The following is a 26,859-nucleotide window of genomic DNA, read 5'->3' as shown; positions in this document are numbered from 1 at the left end:
TTTGCCTGGAATCACAGCTAATATATGAGGCTGGATTCTAAGTGAAGTCCTGACTCTAGACCCAGTAATCTCTCCACTGTACCACCAGCTGCTGCTAAAGCCAGAACTCGCCCTTCTGTTTCTTCTCTTTGATCCACTCATCTTTTGTCTCTTGCACCCTCTCACATTTTTCCTGCTTCTTAAAGAAGTTTTCATTCTTTAACCAATCTTAAAACATCAAATAAAAACACTTTTCCTTCTCCATCCATTGAATATCCTAGCTCCTTCAATGTTATTGAATGATACTCAATTCAACTGATTGTTTTTTAGGTTCTGGAGAAAGGAAGACAAAAACAATACATTTCACTCTTTTAAAAAAGCTAATTGCCTAATAGAATAATGGCATGTGCCAAGAAAAATGTGATAATAAGTAAAATATGATTAGATCAAAGGAATTCCAAGCAAAATATGATGAGCAGTTTGAGGGATAAATAAGTTCTTTTCAAAAAGGAATTCTGGGGATGGGGCAGCTAGGTGGCACAGTGGATAGAACACCAGTCCTGAAGTCAGAAAAACCTTTGTTCAAATCTGGTCTCAGACACCTAACACTTCCTAGCTGTGTGACCCTAGGCAAGTCACTTAACCCCAATTGCCTGGGGAAGGGGGCAGGGAAGGAAGGAATTCTGGGAAAGTTATATGGGGGAAAAAGACACTAAACTGACAAAAGAAGTGTCCTCACTAGGTGGAAATTGCATTTTTGTAAGGTGTTCCAGATCTGTGTAGGTATAAGCAAATGGAATGGAAGAAGAGATGGTAAAAACAGGATATGGAAAGCAATCCAATTTGTGTGGGGGAATAGATAGAGCAGGTAAGGTAAAGAATTTTGAATGTAATTCTAAGGAATTTGTAATTTATTTGATATATTTTAGGTAATAACTAAAGATTTTTGAGTAGAAGAGTAATCATACAAGTATATTAGAATTTCTTAGATACAAATTTAGAAGCTGGATTGAAAACAAAATGAACAAGAGGCAGAAAGACCTATTAGAAAGTTAGTACAATGACAGAAAAATTAAGATAGGGACCTTAAGGAAAAATAATTATAGTGGAAATGTTTTAAAGGGACTGAATTCAAGAAATATTGTAGAGGTAGAATTATTGAATTGGGAAATAAGTTAATAATAAAAAAAAAAGTTAATAAAAAATAAATAAGATAAGTTAAAGATGGGTCCAAGGTTTGGATCCTTACAAGGAATATGGTATACAGTTTATGGAGCTAGATACTTGAAAGGAAAACCTTAGAATATGATATGCAATTATTGCAGAGGGAGACCTTGAAGGGAAGGTTACGTTTAGAAGAGATTATAATCATTCAGTTTTAGTGCTGTTAAACTTGAGGTGCCAGACCACTATTGAAGTAAAAATATAGAAGGGAGAATCAGTTGTGAGAGTGAGAAAGATAGAATTTAAAAACAGTTTGTCTATGTTGTTGAAGCCAAAGTAAGACATTAACTTCATATTTCTTGATGTTGCACGATTATATTTTAGGAGACTGAGAAATACTATACTAAGAATTAAAATCATTTTAAATGTTCCTTAATATTAGAGTCATTAATAATGTAAAAATTATAATTACAGAATAGGAGACAAAGCTGCTGGGATAAATTATTTAATCTCTGTGGACCTCAGTGCCCTCATCCACAAAACAGATAGATTTGGATTAAATACCTTCGTAGTAATTTCCAGCTTGAGATCTATGACCATCTGAGTTCATAAATCTTGATTCTGCCACTCACTAATTATAAGTAGGTCATTTAATTTATTTGACCTTCTAGTTTTCTAAATTACAAAAAAGAAGAAGAAGAAGAAGAAAAAGAATACTTCCTCACAGGTTTTTTTGTAAGGAAAGCACTTTTTAAACTTTAAAGTGCTACAGTGTATATATGTGAATTATTGATTGCAAGAAGGGTTATAAAACAGAATATGCATAAATCAAAAATTAATATTTCTTCTAAATACTGTGTTTCAGAAATGGAAAATATTGCCAATTTCATTTGGTAAGAACCATAATTATTATATAATGAGATACAGTAATACTGGTATATTTATATATCTACATGTGATGTTGGTAAATGTCTATGAAATAATGAAAATTTACTTTAGTTATTAATTAGTCTTCATAACTAGCAATTATGAAAATGGGGTGTTTCATCTTGTTTTCATTTTGTCAGAGTCTAGACAAGTATAGGTATCCAGTTTAATTGTTTTATTTAAATTTTATTAGCTTCCTCTTTGGTTAAAAAAAAAAAAAAGATTTTTTTTTTCCTATTCAAAATAGAAGTATCTTTCTTCTGGAACTTGATTAACCCCTTTTCAAAATAAAATTCCAATCTCAAAGAGAGATTTGTCTGATAAGCTTTGGGTTTTTTTTTTTCTCTCAATTATACATAAAAACAATTTTAACATTTGTTTTTTTTTTTTTATTTCAAGTTTCAAATTCTCTCCTCTCCTCCCCATTCCTTGAGACTGCAAGCAATTTGATTCACATTTTACATGTATAGTCTTGCAAATATATTCCATATTAGCCATATTATAAAAGAAAACACAGAACAAAAATTAAAATAAAGAAAGGTTTTTTTAAATCTGTTTTGATCTGCATTAAGACTCCATCAGTTCTTTCTCTGGAGGAGGATTGCATTTCTCATCATAGTCCTTTAGAACTGTCTTGTATCATTGTATTGCTGAGAATAGCCATGTTATTTACAGTTGGTCATCACTGTTACTATGTACAATATTCTCCTGTTTCCATTCATTTTGTCAATTCATGTAATCTTTCCAGATTTTTCTGAAAGCATCCTGTTCATTATTTCTTATAGCATTATAATATTCCATCACAATCATATGATACAACTTGTTCGCTCATTTACTAATCCATGGATAACACTTCAATTCTCCAATACTTTGGACCACAAAAATAATTGCTATAAATATTTTGTACATATTTGTTCAATTCTATTTTCTTTGATCTATAAGATACAGACCTAGAAGTGACATTGCTGAATTAGAAGGTATGAACAATTTAATAAGCCTTTGGGCATAGGTTCAAATTGTTCTCCAACATTGTTGGGTCCTTTTACAACTGCACCAACACTGCATTAATGTCCCAATGTTTACACATCCCCTCCAACATATGTCATTATGCTTTTTTTTTTTTTTATCTATTAGCCAGTCTGCTAAGTGTGAAGTAGTACTCTCTTGAAATATGAATATTCTTCCCTTCGTCTCCCCTCTTCACCTTCATTCCTTTCATTCATTTAATAAATAATTATTGAGGACTCACTCTGTGCAGTGGAAAACATAGCAATATATAAGGCACTGTCCCTGCACTCTCTTTAGGTCTTTTTCCTTTGTATTAAACAAAAAATAAAATCAAGAATCAATATATTACAAAGGAATATATCCTGTTTATGCATATATTTTTGTAACTATTGTGGTACAAATAAAATCACAACTGTTTTTCAACTGTAACGTGAGAGAATTGGATTATATCTCTAAGCCCCTTCCAATATTAAGTTCTATGCCCCAATAAATATTAAGAAAATTATTGAATTCTAATGTTAGAAATTTAAGAAAAATTTCATTCCCTTAATCTGGATTAAAGGTTAAATGTATTTTTAATAGAGATAAAACTCACTTCCATGTTAGTAACTATAAGTACATTCCCATGCAATTTCTATTGCTTCCTATATCATCAAGCAATGAAGGTACAAATGTCTGCCTGCAGCAATCTAGTTTATATTTTCTTCTTAGGCACTACTTTCCAAGATAAGCAAAGAGACAGACAGAGTAGGTAAACTATCTTTTTTCCCATTAAACTAGCTGTGGCATCTAAACTTATTAGGTCTACTGGTTTGTTCTTATATTATTCCCCCATTTCCTTTTGCATCCCTGCATGCGGAGTGGCCTTATTTTCATGTTTGTTAAATATAAGACCTAGAGCAAATTGGATAAGCTATAATAAATGGATTATGAAAGTAGAAACAGTAGGTTACATAGAAAGTAACTCTGTAAATGGACTTCCTTATGTGCCTTTGGGATTAGGTAAAATTGGGGAGATTCTCTCCCTTGCATTTTCAGTAGACAGAATTCTATTCAGTATCATGTACCTAATCAGTTCTTCCAACTCTGGTTGCTTTCTATGATAAAACATAGATAACTAAATTACAAACTCTCTTTCCACTTGTCAGATTTTGACAGCCCTATTTCTAGGGCCCACAGAGATATTCTAAACTGAATTCCTTTTTTATCTTTTAATGAAAGTTAAGGGGCACAGTCTTAAGGGAGAAACTTGTACCTGCTTGCACTATCTTGTATTTCTGACAAGTTTATTAACAACACTAAGAGAAGAAACAGTTTTAAAGCAAGAAAACCAGTGGTTATAAAAAGTGCTATTTTTAATTTGTATTTTGTAGGAGTCCTTTGGAATCTTTCTTCATGTGATGCACTTAAAATGCCAATTATCCAGGATGCCCTTGCAGTGTTGACCAATGCAGTCATCATCCCTCACTCTGGATGGGAAAATTCACCACTCCAGGATGATCGGAAAATACAGCTCCATTCTTCACAGGTGCTGCGTAATGCCACTGGGTGCCTAAGGTGAGTGGTGAATGCAAAAGCTATATTGTGAGATTCTCTCCATTCAACAAAATTCAACTGGTATTTCATTCCTTCTGAACAACAGGGAAATTGGATTTTTCATTATGGCAGATATCTGGTTTATAATTTCACTGAAAAGTACCGTTTATCTTCTCTAGACTTGTTTTCTCCCTGAATTGCCAGGTTCCTGATGACCACCAGCCTATATCTAATTGGATATGTTTATTTATTATTGAGTAACTGATTCATTCTCCAATTGAACTAATAATGCCAATATGTTCTTATGACCTGAAAATCCCAGCAGGAGCACATTGAAGCCAGTTGTCTGAGTATCGTTAAATTTTCAGTGTAGGTATTTATAGGTCAGAGATAAGCAAATGTTACAAATCAGGACTCAATTTTGTAGATTGTTTATACCTAAGAATATGAAAGGGAAAATATTAATGATGCTGATTAAATTTAAAAGTATGTCATAAATGTTTTGAGAACTAGTTATTAAACATTTAACAAACACATTCTTGTCTAGAATTCCTTTAATCAGTTAGTGAACGATATTTATTGTGACTACTAAGTTCTTAGACTTGAATATACAAAGACAAAAGTGAAAGTCCTTATCTTGATGAATTTGCATTTTAGTTAAAGGGAGATAGAAGTTTTGGTGGTGGTGATGGTGCTTGAGCTGAAGGAAACCAGGGATTGATTCTAAGAGGTAGAAGTGAAGAAGGGTACATTACCAGATAAGGAGACAGTTCCACAGCACAGAAGCAGACAAAAGAGTGACTTGTGTGGCTAAGAAGGCTAAGAAGACCTTGTTCAAAGAGAGTAATGGTTATAACCTAGAAGGGTATCCAACTAAAAGAATGTTAACCCAGTGTTTTTTATTAAAGACTTTTGCTAAGTCATCACAAAGCAACATGGGCAATTTAAAAAGAAAATTACTTAAAGGTATATTAAGGGGAAATGTCATAATGACCAACTAACTAGATAACACAAATGCCTTAATGATTTTCTTTAATGGGTAATGTGATTTCTATGTAGTTGACTATATTTATTATAAACAATTTTATTTTCTAGGTGAAAATAAAAAAGAATGTATTTATACAGTATAATTGAGATTTAGATATTTCTTGGCTCCTAAATCTCATGGTTTATGGCAATTTAGTATTCCTTGAATCCAAATTAGAGATGACTTAGACAAGCATTTTGGGATGAAAAGACTCATTGATAGGTAGTGTTTTTATTTGCTTATTATGTTGAAGATTTTTTCCTTGTTGGCATCAGTTTTATTCCAATTGTATGCAGTTTATAGTGATTGATATTTATTGAATTATGTTCAGAAAGCTAATATCTCAGAATGCTATAGGACCTTCTTTGATGGTCTATTCTTTACACAGCAAGATATTGGACTTTTCTTAGTCATTAGAAAATAAAACTCCAAGAGGTTATATAGCTTTTATTATACAGCTTTTATTATTTCAGGGATTTCAATGCAGTTTTCTACTTTAAAATCTTGTAAGCTGGGGCAGCTAAGTGATGAGAACACTGGTCCTGGAATCAGGAGGATCTGAGTTCAGATCAAAACTGACACTAGCTACGTAACCTGGGAAACTCTGATTACCTCCAAATAAGCATACATACACACACACACACACACACACACACACACACACACACACACACACATTGTAGGTGGTATTATTATGCTAAAAGCAACAGACTCAATATAAAGTATAATGTAAAAGTAGGTTTTTTATATACCATGATTTACCATATTAATATTTTAAACAAAAAAGTTTTTAAAAATTGCTTAAGATTGGTGGGATATAAATTTGCAAATATCGCTAAACAATAGCAGGTGCATTTTGCCTCATTTTGTAAAAAAAAAAAATAAAATAAAATCACCACAACTTCATTCTGAATAATTACACTTTGATGGAGAAAACAATACTCTTCAATGTGCTAAATATATACTCAACCTCTAACCTTATGTATGTATTTAGAAACAGCATATTTGAACATAGTCTGGACACATTCACAGGAACAAATGGACCACTGTAGATAATTATATTTTCCAAGACAAAAAATGAGAAAAACTCATTCTCCATTTATGTTCTAGGACAGGATTGGAATGTTAAACCTATATCATTATTGCACTTTGTACATAGCACTTCTTCAGGTGATAAAGAGTTTCTTTTGTGTGGATAGTCCCACCAAAGATAAAGCTCAAAATTTGCATGTTTAAAAAACATACATAACTTAGCAGTCTTCATGAAATGCTGTGACCAAGATATAATTACTATGTAGAGTCTTGCTTCTAGTGAACATCCTTCATCATGCTGATCTTCTCATGGACAGTTTCCCGCTCAATTCATACTTTCTGCCTTTCCACGTTAATGAAATTCAGTTATCTACTTCAGATATTTGCTTTTAATTTTGAGTTTTATCAAAATTATTAAAGACAATTTATTTTATATGTAGGCAATTGGTTCCATGAAAAACACAAATGATCTCAATTAAATAACAGACACAGGGGCATAAATAAATGGGTATAATAGTGTCATTTCATTGAGGAACCCTTATTATCTTCCTTTCTTGCTGTCCCACTTTATGGTCAAGGATCAAGAGTCATAGAGGGAGTTACTGTGTCCTTTACTTTATGAGGAGTTGCATCCACTGACAAAATTTTCAACTGATATTATTTATAGGAATACTCCAGAAGTAGGAGTAAGTCCAAGGTTAACTGATATTGATGAGGACTCTAAACCAAATCTACACACCTACATACACATATATATGAATATATATACACACACATTTTTTGGTGTTCTTAGTCAATGGCATCCATTATGAAAAGAATAAATGTTTATCTTAGCCTATCATGGGAGGGGGAAGATAATAGATAAGTAAATAAGTAACTGAATGTATAAATAAGCAATAAATAAATTAATAAATGAAAATGTAAATAAATAAATAGATAGGGTAGATAGGTAGATAAGTAGATAGGTAGGTAGGTAGATAGATAGATAGATAGATGGATGGATAGATAGATGGATGGTAGATATATCAAGCAAGCAATCTTGGAATTATGTGCAATAGATCCAAATAACCAAATAAGTTTCTAGATTCTATTTTTCTAATCCTCAGCTTTCCAATTTCTTGTCATGTGAAACAAAGTTAGAACCCAACATCAGGATACGGTGTACACCTTTAATCTCAGCTCCCATATTCAGAGTACTGGCTACTTGACTGTATATAGGCTAGTAACTTATTTCTCCCAAGTTTCAGATTCCTCTTCAATGAAATTGGTATATAATATGTGTATTACATGCATTATAGGATTATTGCAAAAACACTTTATAAAGCTTAAAGTTTTATAAATATGTGAGTTGCTTCATTAGTAGCAGCAGTAGCTGCCTCTTTAGCATTATATCTCTCCCTCCTATAGAGAGAAGTGCTTTCATTAAATGATATAAACTTGTCTATGAACTTTTCCATCCCAATGAAGAAAGAAGAAAGGGAACCACTGAATATTAAGACAGAACCAGTTCAGTATTTGATGATATGAATTTATATTGCTATTGACCATTTGAGAGAAGCAGCATAGGGCAATGGACAGTCAAGAGCTAATATCAGAATCAGAAAGACCTACCTTTGAAGTAGATCTCTGTCACATAAAGGATCAAGCCTTAAAAATAAAACCAATCTGATTCTCATTGGCCACCCATAGATCCTACATCAAGTCCCATTTGGCCATTGTTTGGATCCTGATGGACTCAGATTGAATGCAAATAGCAGTCATTTCTGCTTTGGCCAGAAATCCTGAGAATCTTCCTCTCTCAGATTCATTCATTCATTTAGATTTCACTGCATTAGGTGAAAGAAAACATTCTTTGCTTGGATTGCAACCTAGTTTTAATCACTGAATGGGGGCAGCCTCAGTCAAACTGAGATCTATTGACCTTCGCTTTAAAAGGCCAAGGTCTCCCACTGCATCCAGTTCTATCTTCAATCATCTTGATCTATAACTAGCCAGTGGACCCTGATGGCTCTGGAGGAGAAAGTGAGGCAGGTGACCTTGCATAGACCTCCCTCATTTAAATCCAATTCACTTGCATGTCTTAGTATCTTCTCCCTGATATCATGGTCCTCTCCCCAGAACAAAGGACAAACAACAACCTCTTCATGGCTTGAGACAAGTCACTATAATGCCCCTGGGCTCTCTGTGCCATTCAGCACTCAGAAGTTTCAGAGCAAGGTATCCATTTAAAAAGATTTTTCCTCAAAAGAAATTCCTAATGTCTAAGAAACCACAAGTCAAGTTTCTTACATCCCCCCAAAATGACCACTTATAGGAAACAGCATTAAGGATTCTATATAACGTATCCAAATGGTCTTGAATGTGTCACAATGGAAAATTAGAAATCCTAAAATTTTAGGATTTTTTTTCCATATCCTGTTTTTTTTCCGTCTTTGTATTTCCAGGGTTTAACATAATATCATCATAGTTTTATAATTTATATCTGTTAAATTTAATTTCCTATAAAATATAAGTAATTTTTTTCATAAAAAGATTACTTGGCATAGTGTTTCTGCTTTTTAATGTTGTCTAGTTTCTTTTGACCTCCTCTGCTTGATTATTCACATGATGAAATCAGAGATCTACCTAATATGACTCCATTAGGAAATGGAGAAGGGAATGAGATGTTTTGGCTTCTCAAAACAGATGAAAAGAAAAATCAAATTTAGTACCTGCCCTCATTTCATCTGTAGGTCATAAGGAAGCCTATATAAAAGAACAAAACCTTCATGATTAGAACAAGCATAATATTTGTACTTTGTAACTATTTCTATGAAATGCATGTTCCCCAAGTTGAAAATTGTTTTATATAAGTGCTTTTATGTTTCCATGTTATAATTTTCTCCCACCTTCGCCTATGTCATACTTTATAATTGTAAATTATATTTTTGGCTTACTAAAGTTAGAACATAGTTAACTATGTTCATTCTTTATTAATGAGCAAAATTTAAGACTTCTGGAACCTAGAATCTAGGACTATTCAATTAGTTATTGTAATATTAAAAGTCACAATATTAACCTATTATAAAATCATTCAAGTGTTTCCAATATGTACTTCAGTTTGAATTATGAGAACTCATGAACAATTCTTAAGATAATTGTGAGATTAATTACAGTAGTGTTTTCCAGAATTAATATTTTATTATTCATTTTATTATACCAGTTTGAAATTATGTTTAATTTAATAAAATTTATACTTAGAATTGCTTTGAAATGTTTTCTACATAGACATATACAAATTTGTTAATATAATATAAAGTTTATATAATATCTACTTTTCCATGCATGTATGTGTCATTACAATGAAGTATTAAAATAAGCTAAAATTGGAATCTGATGAAATTGCTACATCATAATATTAACCAAGATTTTCAAAAATAATAAAGCATATTCCATCATGTTAGTAAGAGTGAAAAGAATCTTTAAAATTAAATTTAAAATATTTTAATTATTCATTTCATCCACATTACCTTTTAAATTTCTATTTTTGTGTATGTTTTGTAATGTACATAATATTGTATTATAGGAATGTATTACATAATTTATAAACCAATATACATATAATTGGCAAACATCCACAAAAATTTATTACTGCTAGGGTGTGAAAAAAAATTTGGACACTATTATCATAAGATTTTGAAGTATATTCAGAAGGTTCAATGGGAGTTGATAGAAGACAAAGGTTTGACTGAAATATAGACATGGTTTACTCTATTATCTTATTTGCATTTCTAATTAAGATCCCATCTATCAATTCCATTATCTTTATGCATACTTGTGATTTAATTGGTGTAGGGAACTCTTATTAAGAAGCTATCTCCACATTCCCAGGCTGGGACTTGCTCTGAACTTTAGAGAATATCCTAAGGCACTAACATGATAAGTGACTTATTTGCCCAGAGTTATATTCAGTTGGCATATATCTGGATTGAGATTTTAACCCTGCTGTTTTTTTAAAATTATGAGCTGTCTACTCACTATAAGAAGAAAGTGATTGTTAACTTGAATAAAACACCAAAAATTTCAAAGTACTATTTTAAAAACAGTAGTTGTATTTAAAGGACAGTATGTAGCAAGTTCTTGAAACTTTCATTTTACATCCTAGCAGTAATATTCAGGCTTCATTTTGTGATGGAGAGAGCACTTGGATTTGAACATTTATTATCTTTAAATCATAGTATATTAGAGGGATAATTATTGTTTTTTAAAAAAAGTAAGATAGAAAATCTTAAGCAAATACAATCTATTTAAAAAAACAACATTTTTTATAAGCTCAAGATAAACATATGAGAAAGTTGAGCTATAAAGATGTTAATTGAGGTACAGTATGAAATCATTGACCAAGCTAGATGACAAATGAATAGTGCATGACAACATAATTGAAAGATCACTGAATTAACAGTCATAAAATGAGTTTACATCATGGCTGTACTATTTAGATGATATTAGGCCATTGACTTTCTCTTTCTTGGTTTTGATTTTCTGGTCTACAAATGAAGTTAAATTTAAAACTCTCTAAAACTCCTATTTGTCTATGATTCAGATGATTAAGGGGAGAAAATGAGGACATAAACAACAATTTTCATCTTTTAGTGGCTATTTTTTCATTGGTGGAGGTAATCTAGTATGCTAGACATTGACCAAGAAGACATAAGTTCAAAACCCAAATTCTGTAGCCAAAGATAATTAATGAATTTTGTCCTTAGGAAAATTCCCTAGGTTTTATCTATAAAATCATAGAGGGCTGGTGATCATACTCGTATAGGGATTCTCACACAATGAATTACCCTCCTTAAATAAAATAAAGATATAGGATGGGGCTGCCCCAACATATAGCATGGGGATATTGTTGTGTGACTCAAATGGAAGCAGAATAGACATCTCTAGTTTTCTTTTCCTACCCTTTTTCAAGGGAGAATTTTTTTCTGACGGAAGGTAAAAAAAGGTCAGAGTTAGACATCTGTGTACTCACCTTTCATCAGATAAATAAGAATACCAGGCTAGAATTATTTCAGTCTGCTCCCTTAAATATCATTTTTCTAGATGATGTGATTTTCTGGTACAAGCTAACTTTTCATTGATGTTCATTGATTAACAAAAGGACCCACACTTTATATCAAAGGTTTTACCCCTTTCCTACCAAATATCAATTCCATAGTGAATACACATAACAGGTAGAAATGAGACCCATCTGTCCAAGTTAATAGCAAAATAATAATTGGGGAAAATATAGATAGGAGAATTTATGCCAGACACCATAAATTAAAGATCTTCCACTGAGAGAGAGATAACACAGCTCAACCAAGAGAAAGAATCCTAGGTCTTACTTAAGGGAAAGTTTTCCACTGTCAGTAGGATAGCAAGCTGAAGACAGAACATGACAGACTGCCAGCTCCTCTTACATTAGCTTCTTCCGTTCAATTGGCTCTTCCTTTATCCTGTAGTGAGATTGCATCATTCATTTCCTCTCTCAAAGGCAGAAATTCCTAAAGCAACTACAGAGTGTCAAAGAGATTCAAAGCAACTTTCAAGCTCTAAGAGCTAATCTCTCTTCTCTCCCTTTCTTGCCAACCCTGATCATACAGTCTCAGAGCATTGATCTAAAACCAGTATTGAGAGAATCTCATACCACTGGGCTTTGGGACTCAGATTATATACTCCTTTGCTGTCAAAATTCTTTGTGGTTCCTTACAAACATTTCATGGTACAAGTACAAAACCAGAATGTATACAGTATATTCACAAGCACCAACACTTTAAAACTTATAAGATAATTTTTCTGGTATTGGAGGTAACAAATCTTTGGTACTGTTGAAACTAAAATAAATATATACACATTAACAGTACTGTGATAAAGATGGTATAATAAAGAATACTATAATGATAACATCCTTAATTACATACAAGACATTACATGTATATTTTCAACAATCAAAAACAATGAATGTGGCGAGAGGCAGCTAGGTAGCTCAGTGATTAGAGCACTGGGCCTTGGAATCAAGAATCAAACTGGACCTTGAGTTCAAATTCATCCTCAGACACTTGCTAGTTGTATGAACTTGGGCAAGAAACTTAACCTGTACCTTACTCCACTGGAGGAGGAAATGGCAAACCACTTCAGTATCTTTGCCAAGAAAAACTCAAGGACATAGTTCATGAAGTTGGATACAACTGAAAAACTGAACAACAACAAACTAACAAAGCAAAATTAGTTGACTGAAATAATACTACTGCATAATATAACTTAACTTTAATATAAGTTATTTTTATTTGATAGAAGAAATACCTTCAAAGAATACAAATGACAGAATCATTGAGGACCGAGACAAAAAAATAAAAACAACAACGATAAATACTAATTATAACTTATTACCATAACAGAAAAGTATTCATTTGAATACTTAGCTTCTTGGGCAGTTAATAGTGATTACAAACACAGAAACAAATCCCTTTCATTTACTGAGATGTTATGTACAACTTAACTTTAAACAATAGCATATACACAAAACAATTAACAAATAATGGATGATTATAGGATGAGCATAACACAAGACAAAAGAAAAATATCAAAATAAAAGCAAGGATACTCAAACACATGTAAGTCACATATATAGATGTAAAATATGCCATTGCATACACGACATATTTCACTTGGACATGATGGAGATGCCCGCTTCTCTCATGCAAGCTTCTTGCCAGTCTTTTCTCTCAGCAACTGAAGTGAGGTTGTCATAATCCATCTTTTCTCTCAAAACTGGAAGCTGAAAAAACCTGAAGTGTCTGCAAAATCTGATGAGACTGAAGAGACCCTTAGGCTGGAAGAGCAAATCTCTTTTTCCTCACTTTCACAATGGTTGGTACAGAGCATTAATCATCATCAGTAATGAGAGTGACCAATACCAATGGGTTTGGAGCCTCTGGTTACATAGATACTAAGCTATAGGGCATTTTGATTTATTTCTGGGTGAAAACAGCATACAGAAATACTTCTCATGTGATTCAGTCTCAACTGTCATGTATCTTCATTTCTTCCTCCTTTTACTTCCATGTTTCTTTCCCAAAACCCAAAGAAGACAGTGATTGGGAGGATTGAGGTGGAAATAATGAAATTAGTACAGGAGAACAATTCTAGTTATCTTTTTTCTAGCCTTCCTCTCTTCCCCTCCCACCCCTCTTCAGAGAAGAATTAGGTGGTTTTTGTTTGTTTGTTTGTTCTTAGTCTAGCAGCCCCTTGAACAATGCTCTAGGCATAAAATGTTTGAAAGCATTCCAGGTCCCATAGGCATTATTCTTTTATCTGTTCATTTTACAATTATTTCATTGTTTAGTTAAGTATTTTCTCATGAACTTGAATGAAGATAAATAGCTAGACCTAATCTCCTGGGAATCTATTTGCTAAACTTAGTGTAAAAATCCTGCTGAAATGTTTATGCTACAGTAGCTGAGTTTAAAAGATAGGGTATGGCAGGTCTTTCTTGGAATTTGTCCTTTTGATTTGCATCTTAGAAGCATTCAGGCTTGAGTTTTTGATGATAATAAGCCCTAAGATTTGAACATTTACTATCTTCAAATGATGGTGTTCTACAGGGAGAATTATTGGAAACACAAATTAATTGTGAGTTAAAAAATCTTAAGCTAATACCATCTCTGAACATGTAAAAAAAAAAAAAAAGCTTCTTTAATCTTGATGCTAACATGTAGAAATTTCTCTAAATAAGCTATTAAAAAAAAAATAAGCCACAATGTTAGAAAAAAAGGCATAAAACAAAATTCACTGTACCTGGATAAATTAAATTTATATACCTGATTCTTTCTCACTTTAGGCAATTTCATCCAAGATCAATATCCATGCTTCATCTAGCTCTTTAGTCCTTCCTTTGGCAAACCTTTCACCACCATGGATAGCCCTATGTGCTAACACTGACAACTGAAAATCTTCTTTAGATCTGAGTATTGATGTAATTGTTGAGTAGATATAATTGCTGTAAAATGAATCTTCACATAGATGCCAGAGAAATCTTAGTAAATGGTAATGTAATGTTATAATAGGTTATTGGTGTAGCAAAATGTACATTGGTTATCCACATAAAATACTTCCCATATAATCTCGCCATGCCAAACATATTCTATAATTTAAAACTCATTTCTAGGTCCTATTTTTTTTTAATTTTAATAGCTTTTTTCCCTAAAATACATACAAAGATAGTTTTCAACATTCACCTTTGTAAAACCTTGGTTTTCAAATTTTTCTCCCTCTCTCTCTCCTTCTCCCTCTTCAAGACAGCAAGCAATCCCATAAAAGTTTAATATGTGCAATTATTCTAAATATATTTCCATATTCATCATGCTGCACACATACACACACACAAAAAAAAAATCAGATGAAAAGGGAAAAATGTAATGTCCAGATCTGCTCACTGGAGGATTTCAGTACCAACTGGAATTCTGATTATGGGTAAGGAGTGAAGAGGTGGAATTCCCATGAATGGTCAAACAGAAATCCATTTATTCCTAATTCTTTCAGTCTTATATACCCTAATACTCTTTACATAACCGTAGCATACTGTACATGCACTGACTATATACTGTGCATGAAGGACCAGATAAACATGTAGCTATTGTGTGTAAATGTCTCTTTGCCACTTAGTATAACTCTGCTTTAATTACAATACAGGTTGTCATACCACCTGACTTCTCAGGAAGATGTGTCTTTTCTGGGAATGGGGAGCCAAACCAGAGGTTTCAGCAGGTTCCCTGACTAGGCTGGAGGGTCTTATACCTCACCTAGAGTTCACCCACTACCTGTGACCCTCTACAGAAAAAAAAAAAAAAAAACATAAGAAAAAAAGCATGCAAATAAACAAAGCAAAAAAGTGAAAATAACTATGTCTTGATCCACATTCAGTTTCCATAGATCTCTATTTAAATGTAGATGGCACTTTTCATCCCAAGTCTATTGGAATTGCCTTGAATCACCTCACCTTGGCTTGAAAAGAGCCAAGTCCATCACAGTTCATCCAAATTGCTTTCCCAAATGATTGGATCATTAACAACTCCACCAATAATGTATTAGTATCCCGGTTTTCCCACATCCCCTCCAACATCCATCATTACCTTTCCCTGTCATCTTTGCCAATCTGAGAGGTATGAAGTGGTAACTTAGAATTGTCTTCATTTGTATTTCTCTAATCAATAGATTAGTTTAAATAATGATTTAGAGCATTTTCTCATATGACTAGAAATGGCTTTAATTTCTTCATCTGAAAATTGTATTCTTGGACCATTTATCATTTGGAGAATGGATAATTTGAGTCAAATATGCATATATTTTAGAAATTAGGCCTTTATCAGAAATATTGGCTATAAAAAGTTTTTCCCACCTTTCTGCTTTTCTTCTAATCTTGGCTATATTGGTTTTGCTTGTGTCAGAACTTTTTGATTTAATGTTATCAAAATAATCCATTTTGCTTTTCATAATGCCCTCTAGTTCTTCTTTGGCTATAAATTCCTCCCTTCTCATAAATCTGAGAGTTAGACTATCCCTTGTTCTCCTAATTTACTTGTAATATCACGCTTTTATGTTTAATCTTGAATTAGTTCTCATTTTTAGATCTATTGCTATGTAACTTGTGGCCCAAAACCTCTAAGCTCTGTGTTTAAGTGAACTACATTTCATTTTAGGAATAGTTACTCTTGAATCATATCTCTTTGGATTTAGAATTGCCTAAGGGAATTTATCTCTCTAGGTATGGATAAATGATCCCCAGCTCTTTATACTCAGGGAGGAAAAAGGGGAAAAAAAGTCTATGATGAAAATTCTTTTATAGATAGTGTTGGGCCACCAGATGTGTGTTGTGGTATTGTCTTTGAAAGAAGTCAGTCTCCGACAATCTCTGATCCAAGCAAAGACATTTATTTTGGGTGACACAGGCTTTCTTCTTCAGGGAGGAAGCAGCCTAGCAAAGCAAGACAAGAATTTTTATAGAGTAAAAGATACTGATTACATCACAAAATCACTAGATTGGGGGATCAGAGGATGAGTTTGCTAACCTGGGGAGGTTCTACAGCCTTGATGGAAGTATGCATTTGGTTACCCAGAATGCATACAGAAAAGCCCACTCAGGGAGTTATTAATATGTGGTAATGATATTATACTGGTGATTCCTGAGTTTACAATAAAAAAGGATACTGCACAGATGTCATATTGGGAAAAATCCTTTTCATAGTTTGTGGGCCAACATTCTGCTCAGCACTCAGTTGGTCCTACTTTCTTATTGGCTGGTTTCTCTGTTATGTTTAAACCAGATGGTGTGATCATAGAGCATACTGACCTGCTTATTGCTCTAGTGAGGATCTCAGTGGGGTTCAAGGCTGGAAGCAATAATCAGAATCCCATAAATAGGACTTGCAAAAAGAGGCAACTCTGAAACTATGATAATTTTCTCAATTCACCCCCATTCTACAGCAACACAAATCAATCATCAGTTCATCTCTAGTTGATGAGATGTAAGGAGATGATTTCTTATTTTCTGTGCTATTCCTGGATATATATGCCTTCTGTCCTCCAAAGGAAGACACAATAACAATTATAAAATCTAACCTCCAGATTATAATTTTGGGAATTCCCTGATAGCACTCACTCTCTCGCTCACCACTTTCACTCTCTCGCTCTCTCTGTCTTTCTCTCTCTCTCTCTCTCTCTCTCTCTCTCTCTCTCTCTCTCACACACACACACACACACACACACATAATCTCTCTCTCTTTCTCCCTCTCTCTCTCTCTCAACACAAAATATTTATACTGTCAAAATATTCTGCAGAGGTGCAGAATAAGACATACACTTTCAGACATGGCTAATACATGATTTTGTTTTGTTTGATTATTCTTATTTCAAAAATGGAGGAGTGATTTTATTAGGTAAGATATTTTCTTGAGGATGGTAATAATTATGCAAAAAAGAGCATTAATAAAGTAGGAGAGAGAGAAAGAAGTTTAGAAGGAAGTTCAAAAAAGTACATTGACAAGCAAGTCAACTTTGTTACAACACTAAATTTAATACATATTTTTAAAAACTATAATTGAAGTTCACAGTTCCATGGATAATTTTCATTTTATGTTTCTGATATATTAGTATGTTAAAATTTATATTACTTTATACTTTTATATTTATACTAGTAGTGACTAAGAAGTGAGATTCCATGTTTACTTGGTGGAAGATATGGCCACAAATTGAATCTGTAGGTTTTGCTACAAGATTAGAGCAGCCGTGAAGAAGTAGAATATTCATATACCCTTAAGGAAAGATTATATAAATCTTGAGTAATATTTAGCACACCTAATATTATATTTATTTATTCATTTATCCAGTGTTTATTGATCACCTACTATGTGTACTATTGGCTACCCCAAGTAATATAGAGGAAGAATATAGGGCACTTCAATAAATTTATAATCTCATAAGAATAAAGTATCCATATTATATAATAAAAGATATAATATAAATGCTTTGTTTTTTCCCTAATTTACTTAGTCAATTGTCATCACTGCCTCTTCTGCACTCTCATAGCCTTCTGATGGTAGATATCTTACCTTTAATTATAGTTATTTGTAATTCCTTTAATGTGAAGTAAGCATCTTGACAATAGGTAAGGCTACTATGTTTTATTCATCTTTTATTCATCATTTCATTTTCCTATGTGTCTAACACAATGTCTTCCACAGAGAAGGGATTCAGTATGTTTGGAAATATGAATCCCTTCTCTCTCTCTCTCTCTTTCTCTCTCTCTATATATATGTGTGTGTGTGTGTATGTGTATATATATATATATATATATATATATATATATATATATATATATATATATATATATATATGTTCCTTGGGGGATTCAGAGATCCTAGGTTATTATTTTTGTTGTTGTTATTTAATAGTATACAGAAATGTGCTCCTCAGGGGGAAAAAAAAAGAGAGAGAGAGAGAGAGAGAGAGAGAGAGAGAGAGAGAGAGAGAGAGAGAGAGAGAGAGAGAGAGAGAGAGAGAGAGAGAGAGAGAGAGAGAGAGAGAGAGAGAGAAGGCAGAATCTATGGGGAAGGTTCCTTTTGATAGGACTGATACAAAGGGTGTCTCCAGACCCTGAGCAGGGTTATACCAGTTTAGACTTCTACAAGTTAGGAAAGGCTCATTCTGTGAAACAGGTCACCTTGGCCCTGGACCTGGATTTTGAAGAAAAGATATAATTTAGACAAAAATTATTGTTAAGAGGAGATGGGAAGGGAAGAAGGATTCTTCTTCCCTTTTTAAAACCAAAGGCACCTGAGAGAATATAAAATTTAAACCATTCATTTGTGCAAATCATAGTATAAAGAAATTAGCAACTTATGGAGGGAGAGGTGGTGGAGTTCACAACTAATAAATATGAGGCAAATTTGAACTAATATCTTTCTGATTCTAAATTCACTGGTCTGTCCAGATGATTAGAGGAGATGGGTTATATTCACATAACAGTTGAGTGGGTTAGTTTTTCAGGGACAAAGGGATTTAATGAGAAGAAATACTAAAATAGTATATGAATAATCTTGACTGATGACTTCCAGGTGTTCATATTTAGTTTTGTAATAGTCATAGAATTTTATCTAGAATTGAAAAGATCCATAGATGTTATCTAATCCAGGGCACTTCATATTATAGATGCAAGAGGTAAGAACCAAAGAATTTGAATGACTTCCCAACTCACTATTTGAAGCCAAATGTCCAAATCCAAAGTCCTTTCCACTGGACCACACTGACTAATAATCAGAGGTTTGTTTGTTTTTTGTTTTTGTTTTTTTCTGCTTCTCAGGTACAGAATTAATTAGAAAAGGGAATACATTAGAAGCATCCAGAGATTTTAAAGCAAATATAACTATCAAGAGAAAGGTAATAAAGAGTCAAATTAGGGTGTTAGAAGCAGAAATGGAAATGGAAATACAGTTCTAGTGCTTTGGAGAGATGAGAGAGAAAACAATCAACTCCAAGGTTTTGAACTCAATGTGACCAGGAGAGTAGTTGCATTCTTAAAAGAAAAATAAAAACCTGTTCTAAAAATTATTTTACCCAAATAATTCCCCAATGTAATGATCATAAATAAAAACATATATTGAATTGCTTTTGTTTCTCTGATATTATTAGATATTAAGTTATTAGGTATCATCACAATTTTTTCCTAATTCCTTTAATGTTGGCTTTTTTGCTCTATAGATGATTAGGAACTACTACAGATTCATAAACAGGTTATTGACCTCATGAAAATGATATCTAACAGCTTCAGTATGCCAAAAAAAAATTTCTGAATTTAGTATGAAAAATAATTTTTCTACTTAAACATTTATTAACCACATACCAAAAAAAAATGTAGAATTCTTATGCACAGATTTTTAATTTAGTGTTCTAGACCTGAAAAAATAACTTAATTTTCATTAAATCTTAAGTAACAAAATAAGTTACTCACTGTTTATTTTGAACTATATTTGATCATAAACATTTTGGATTTCCTTGACTAAACAACCCTTGGGGATTTGTCCTAGACTAGCTTTGCTAGCTTTCACAGTTCATCTCTTCCCACAGAGTCATTTGTTTTAGTTACTCCACACTAACTTAAGCTTCTTATCCTGAAGGACAACAGTACACCAACTTAATTTTGTCATCAATCTTTATGTAAAGAAGAATTTTACTGAAATTGTCAAAAAATCTTCTGTGTCTTCCATTCTTATGAGTGTAATTAAACTCCTATCTTCAATTAGTCACTTTAATCCAAATGATGGATGACAACCACTTGTTATTGTGACCAATGACTCACTGGATAGTCTTGGGAAAATCCCTTAAGAAGATAATTCAGATGAAAACTACCTCCTGGATTTCTATAACTCTTTTTGTTTCAAGCAGCTTACAGTATTTTTTTAAAATGTGTTATCTGATTTGTCCTTCCACTACCAATATGGTATAGGTAGAAACAGATATTATAATTATGTTAACCTTGGTCAATTGGCAGTTTTCCCCCATGTGTTAAAGGAGAGAATGATAAATAAGGTATCCAGGTGCTTCACTGACAAATTGGCTTTTAAACTGACAGAATGAATGACCCCAAATTAGGGTTCAAATATTTAACTAAACAGAGAGCTCTATGAGGAAGTCTTTCAGTTGTTCATTCAATCAGGAAGAATTATTTTTCAATTTCAACTATTTTTAAATAAAGCAAAGAGAGACTGATAGATAAAGAGTCATGAATCTATTAATTCCAATTCTGATAGAGGTTCATAACATGATCTTGGGGGCAATTTGCTTAATCTCATGCCTTGACTTTCCTCATTTGTAAAATGAAAAGGCTGAACCTGATGTTAAGTTCTCTTTTGGCTGTATCATCTTATGAGCTTATAATGTTATTCATATTAATATTACATAAATAAAAAAGAAGGACTTGTGTCACTTTTGCTTTGTATAAATGATTAATATCGGTTATTAGTCATTATTTCTTCTAGGACCAGATAAGCTTTTACTGATTACTAAATAGGGTCTGCTTTAAATGTGTAATCCAATAATTTTGTTTCAGTTTTAAATTAGTATAAAAAAATAGTTATGAGTTCTTATCATTTAATAGTAAATGATCATTCATTAGAATATGAATTTAAAATTAAACTTTATAGTAAATTTGCTTTTAGATAAGATTTTTTATTGGCTTATAATAGTATTTAAAGTTTGTCTCTGTAAGATTCTGTTCCATCATTTAAGATAATTGCTAAATAAAAACAAATTGTAGCAGCAAACTCATTCTCAAAGTCCTTCATAACTTCTTCATATTTAAAAGACATCAAATTTCTTTCTCCTGCCTGCTACTTTCCAAATTATATTACATTCCATAAAAAGTAGCTTCCCTGGAGGAGAAAGAAGCAACTCTATTAACTATAAATCCAACAAGAAAGAGTCGAAAATAATTTTCCTTATTGCTTAGGTACTAATCCTTTGCAATGTTTTAGCAAATATCCTTTCAGTATCTGTTTCTTTTTCTTTTTGCCACTTCAGAATTTCCCTTCTTAAAAAAGTTAATAAAAATTTACATTCACCAAAATTGTTCCAAAATAAAAGTTGAACAATATCATTTCAAAGAACGTGGTTATACATTAACAACCAGTTAGAGAGGAAAATACATTAAATGCAGATACTTAGCATAGTTATCTTCTCTAAACTAAAAAAAAATACAGAAAGTACAGGTTAAGGAGAACATTTTTTGAGTAATTGGCTTCAGAATTCACTTATCTTGCATAGTGCCTTACAATTTGATACTCAAAAAAAAAAGCTTAGTGAATTGGTCAGTTGACTTTCATTTTTATCTTCTTGAATGTGTTAGAAGCTTAATAAAGCCTTGATTGATTTTCTGGACTGATCAAAAAGCATATATTGGAAAGTTTGGAGGCTATCTTTTCTCACTTTACCCCACCCTTTAAATCTAAAAGCAGATTTTTTTATAGTCCACAAATCTTTAAAGTATCAATTTTGATATAAAGATGTAAGCAAATCTTCATTTGATTGTTTGCTCTTTTCCCATACCTCTCACTTCTTTTCCTTCTTGAGTTGGCAAAAGGTTCTTCTTTATTGCTTTTGAGCTGTTTCCCAGGCTGGGTTCCTGCTTCCCAGCAGAGATCTAAAGTTGAGTTGCCTTTTTTATATTCAACCACAGCATTCAGAAGACTCACACTTCTTACAGTAAATTTGTCAGCAAGTCAACATTCTTTCTAGCTGCACAGCATCTCTTACAGCATCCCAGGGAGTGCTGCTGTTGGACTGTCTTGATATTGTATGAGTGACTTAAATTTTATGCACATTTTAATATGTTTTCCATCTCCCCTTCTCCCCTGCCATTCTGAATCACCAGGCTTTTTGCTGCCTGCAGAAGCAGGAGTTATCCTCCCAATTTACATACCTTAGGGATGGCTCCAGGGATGGCCAAAGGTGGTGAGACTAGTATGGCAGTGACTATCTTGTATGGTATAATGTTAGGTAACAGCCTGCAACAAGTATTTAACAATTGGATTAAGGAAAAAAATGTCAGATATTACCTGAGTTATAAAAGAAGACTGTCAAATTTGATAATAGAGTGATTAAACAGAAAAAAAAAACAAAACATGGAAATCAAGTTAAATAGTGGAACACAGAATATATGCATTTGGGGCCAGTATAAAAATATAAATGAGAGGATTAAATTCAACAAATTATTGACTTCCTAGAATGAGGGGGGGAAGGAGGGAGAAATATAAGATGTAATTCTTGCTCTGCAGGAATAGCTTATAACTAAGGGATTTCAGTTGTTATTATTCTGAACCAAATATCTTTCAACAAAAATTTCAGCATTATGCACCTCCCCCCAAAACAAATCAAGATAATACAAAGATGGAAACAATAAAAACAAAAAATTAAATCTAATTTCCAAATGTGTAATTGAAGAAGTTGTACTTCCCCAGCCAGGAAAAAGATGGATTAGCAGTACATCCAAGGATGAAGTTACTGTAAGAGACCAAGTATAAATGAGGCTCTTTTCTACAAAAGTACTTTGCATCATCATTATCATCATCATCATAGTTAGCATTTATATAGTACCTACTATGTGCCAGGTACTCTCCTAAGCATTTTGCAATTGTTAACTCATTTGATTCTCACAACAATCCTGCAGGGTAGGTACTTTCACACCATTTTATAGATGAGAAAACTAAATCAAATATCGTGATTAGGGCCACACAGCTATTAAATATCTGATTTGAACTTGGGTACTATATTTCTAATTCTAGATCTGGTTCTCTCTCCACTATGTTACCTTGCTGTTTCCATAACCATCTCTACCGCCCTAAAAATAGTAGTTGGAGGAAAAATACTGAAGACTAAGGCAGCAATAGGAAAACACAATTTGTTGCTGCTTTTTAAAAAAAAATTCCAGTCTTTTCTCGTTTCTTAATGCTTAATGCTCAATATTTAGAGGAAAAGATTGTCATACTTTCTGAAACCTATTTCAATTTTGACTCACTTTGAGCTTTATGCATAATAATAATTATAATTCAAATACATTTCATCATTTAGTACACAGAATATCTATGGTATGCTAGTTGCATGTACTATATAAAGCATTTTAGAAACTGTAATTTGTTATATAAATGTGAGACTATTAATAACAATGATAATTTGCTATATATCATTATAGGCTGCAAAAATTCAACATCCACTCATTATCTAGAAAAGACATGACTTGATAGCTAAAAGTACATCAAAAGCTTTTTATCTTTCATGGACTAATATAATAAATTACTATAAATTCAGTCCCACAGAACAGTATACAGAATACTAAAGAATAATGGTGAAATAATGGTTTATCTTTTGTAAATTTCTATCTGAATTTTATGAACATTATGAAAAAGGAGATGAAAATGATGATGCTTATGATGAAATGAGAAGATATGATATGAGTAATGAGTAGATATTAGATGACTTGACATTAGTAGACCATGAGTAACCAAATACCTGAATATGTTTATTCCTGAAATAAACTTACTCCTTTTGTTTTTTGGATTCCATAGTTGCCTTCAAGTCTTGTTTCAATCAATCTACTATTAAAAAAAAAATGTTTACTCATTCTGTTTTAGGCCATTGGGGTTCAGAAATAAAAGAGAAATTCTCAATTACCCTCAAGTAGTTTTCCTTCAATTATTTAAAAAGACAATGTGCGTATCTAGATATAAAGATATGTCAATATACACATCTATATATTTTCCACATGTATACATATATACAAAATATATGCTAGGTGATGGGAAGGAGCATTAGCACTGAAAGAAATCTGAAAAAGCCTTTTGTAGGAGATACTGCTTGTGTTAAATCATAGAGGAGACTAAAGATTAGATATAGGAGGAAATATAAAATCTAAGCATCAATAAATCCATACAAATACAAAAAAATGGAAAGTAACAAGCCATGAATGAGGAACAGTTAGAAGTCCAGTTTGACTCTTCCATAGGGAGTGTGAAGAAATGTATAATAAGACTGGAAAGATAACTTGGGACCAGAATGTAAGGGCTTTGAAAACCAGAGGTGGCCATTTTATTGATCGCTCATATTATTAGTGTCCTCAGATTATCTTATACTTATATAAATTTATTGAGGTAAAAGACTATTTCAGTTTTGGCTTTGTATCCCAAGCATGTAGTACAATGTGTTATACATTATAGATACTATATAAATATTTGTTCATTTTAAATTTAATTCACTAAACCTAATATGTCTGTGAGAGTGTGCTGGAACTTGAAATGCAAAAGCAAAAGTTGACACAATCCTTGCTCTTCAAGAAATTAGGATCTACAATGCTTTACATTCCCAAGAGGGTCTGGTCCAATACTAAATCATTGCATAGATTTCAAGGAGGCTGGGGATTTTTCTACAACTGTGCTAAGAAGTCAAGTTCAAGGTGGATTTATGGTGGTTGGACAGAACTAGATCCTTCAGAGTTGTAACACATTGTGCTCAATGAAAGTTGAGCAAAAATCAAGACTCTTAGCAATCTTGACTAGAGAATGGATTTAGCTACCAGGAGGCACAGGATTATTTTCCTAATCTTGTTTAGTTATAGGGATGATGCACTATCCATTCTAAGCTCACTTTGGCATTTATGTGTTCTACCCAGCACCCAGGGTAGACAAGCTTGGAGGGAAATGCCAAGTTCCCTCTAAGTCTCAGAGAGGTCTATCCCCTAGTTTCATCCTCTAAGTTTAAGTGCTTATCTTATTACAACAGAGTTGTATATGATGAATTTATCCATCATAGATAGATATGGTTCAGCCTCTCATTATGAGGGAAGAACTCCCCCTCTTCCCTTTTCATTTTCTTTTTATCCCATAAATTAATTCATTTATTGCTAGACTGTGGGCTACATATGTTTGATAAGAAAATTTTACTGGTCTTTCAGTTTCTTCAGTCTTCTGATGGCAGATTTGACTGTGACTCTAGGACCATATAGGATCCACAATGCCAGATACCCATCACCCATCTCTTCGTTTTGTCTTTCCACAAAAGGAGCAGATACCCTTGGGATATTAACTAATTTTAATTTTCTTCACCATTTTCTGAAGGATGCACTATAATGTGCTCTCCTACCAACAATTCTGACCTCCTAGGTGTGTTTAGCCACGTTGCTAGTTGCAGACCAGAACACAGAAAGCGTTTTTTTTTTTTTTTCCTTTTTAGCTTAGCACAGTAGAGTCATTCATAACTCTACTGTATACAGTGCATTCCTCATAACCAGAAACAACAGGGGAGAAAGAATATTATTCACTCCATAGTATTTGACCTAAAGGTGATGGATGGAAGCAGATCAGAAATTCATTTTCACTGTATTCTTCCCTATTCCTTCAGTGTTCCCTCCATATACTAAGATGTAACATGGTGGTTGTCCTTAGAGTAGTGGAGCTCCAAGAAAGCTGAAACTTCTAGTGCAGCAGAAGGAATCCAAGAAAACAGAGGTCCAGATGTCAAATGATTAGTATGTGTAGTGGTTAACGATCATGATCTAATTACCCTCCATATGTCAGCATCATTTTCTACACAAGGCACAACCTCTTATTACGTTGAGATATAATTACAAAGTGGAAATAGAAAGTCTGAGAAGTTACTAAATGTAATGACCATTATTCCTCATTTGATTTTTTTTTGTGGGGGGGGGGGGGGGGGGGGGGGGGGGGTGGGGGGTGGCGGAATTCTGGTTCAGTATGTAGACTTCATGATCATATACTGACAGAGACTTCTTAAATCATCAAACAAAACGTTTTGCTAGGCTGAAAAGAATCAAAGGGATATTATCATACCTGTCTGGATTTTATGCTTGGTCTTCATTTTCTAAACTTTGAAAGGCTTGGAGGAGGAGGAAGCAGTAATTAGTAAGAGCATGAGCTAATGGGGTTGACAACCCTCAACAGATGATTTTTCAGATACTGGGCCTTCTGTTTCTCAGGAAGTGATTTTCATTTTCCTTAACTAAGAGTTAAAAAGACAGGTAAATCAGGACTTTAGACTGACCTCGTAAGCTTCATGATTGTGCTGTGGATATCTAAATGCATCATTATTCCCTATTAGCAAGCACT

The 26,859-nt window shown here is 33.0% G+C and overlaps 1 protein-coding gene across 8 annotated transcripts in view; it reads left to right on the top strand.

Annotated features, from left to right (window-relative positions):
• CTNND2 (catenin delta 2) overlaps positions 1-26,859 on the top strand; it is a 1,100,293-nt gene that overhangs the window by 884,386 nt on the left and 189,048 nt on the right. For all 8 annotated transcript variants that reach the window (XM_031952313.1, XM_031952441.1, XM_031952561.1 and 5 more), the window contains one exon: positions 4,452-4,635. In XM_031952313.1, coding sequence (XP_031808173.1) covers positions 4,452-4,635 — 184 coding nt within the window. The remainder of the gene's footprint in view (positions 1-4,451; positions 4,636-26,859) is intronic.

Source organism: Sarcophilus harrisii, chromosome 1 (genome assembly GCF_902635505.1).
Source record: "Sarcophilus harrisii chromosome 1, mSarHar1.11, whole genome shotgun sequence".
Classification (NCBI taxonomy): Eukaryota; Metazoa; Chordata; class Mammalia; order Dasyuromorphia; family Dasyuridae; genus Sarcophilus; species Sarcophilus harrisii.
Note: the sequence above shows the minus strand (reverse complement) of the source record. Positions and strands in the feature narration are given on the sequence as shown.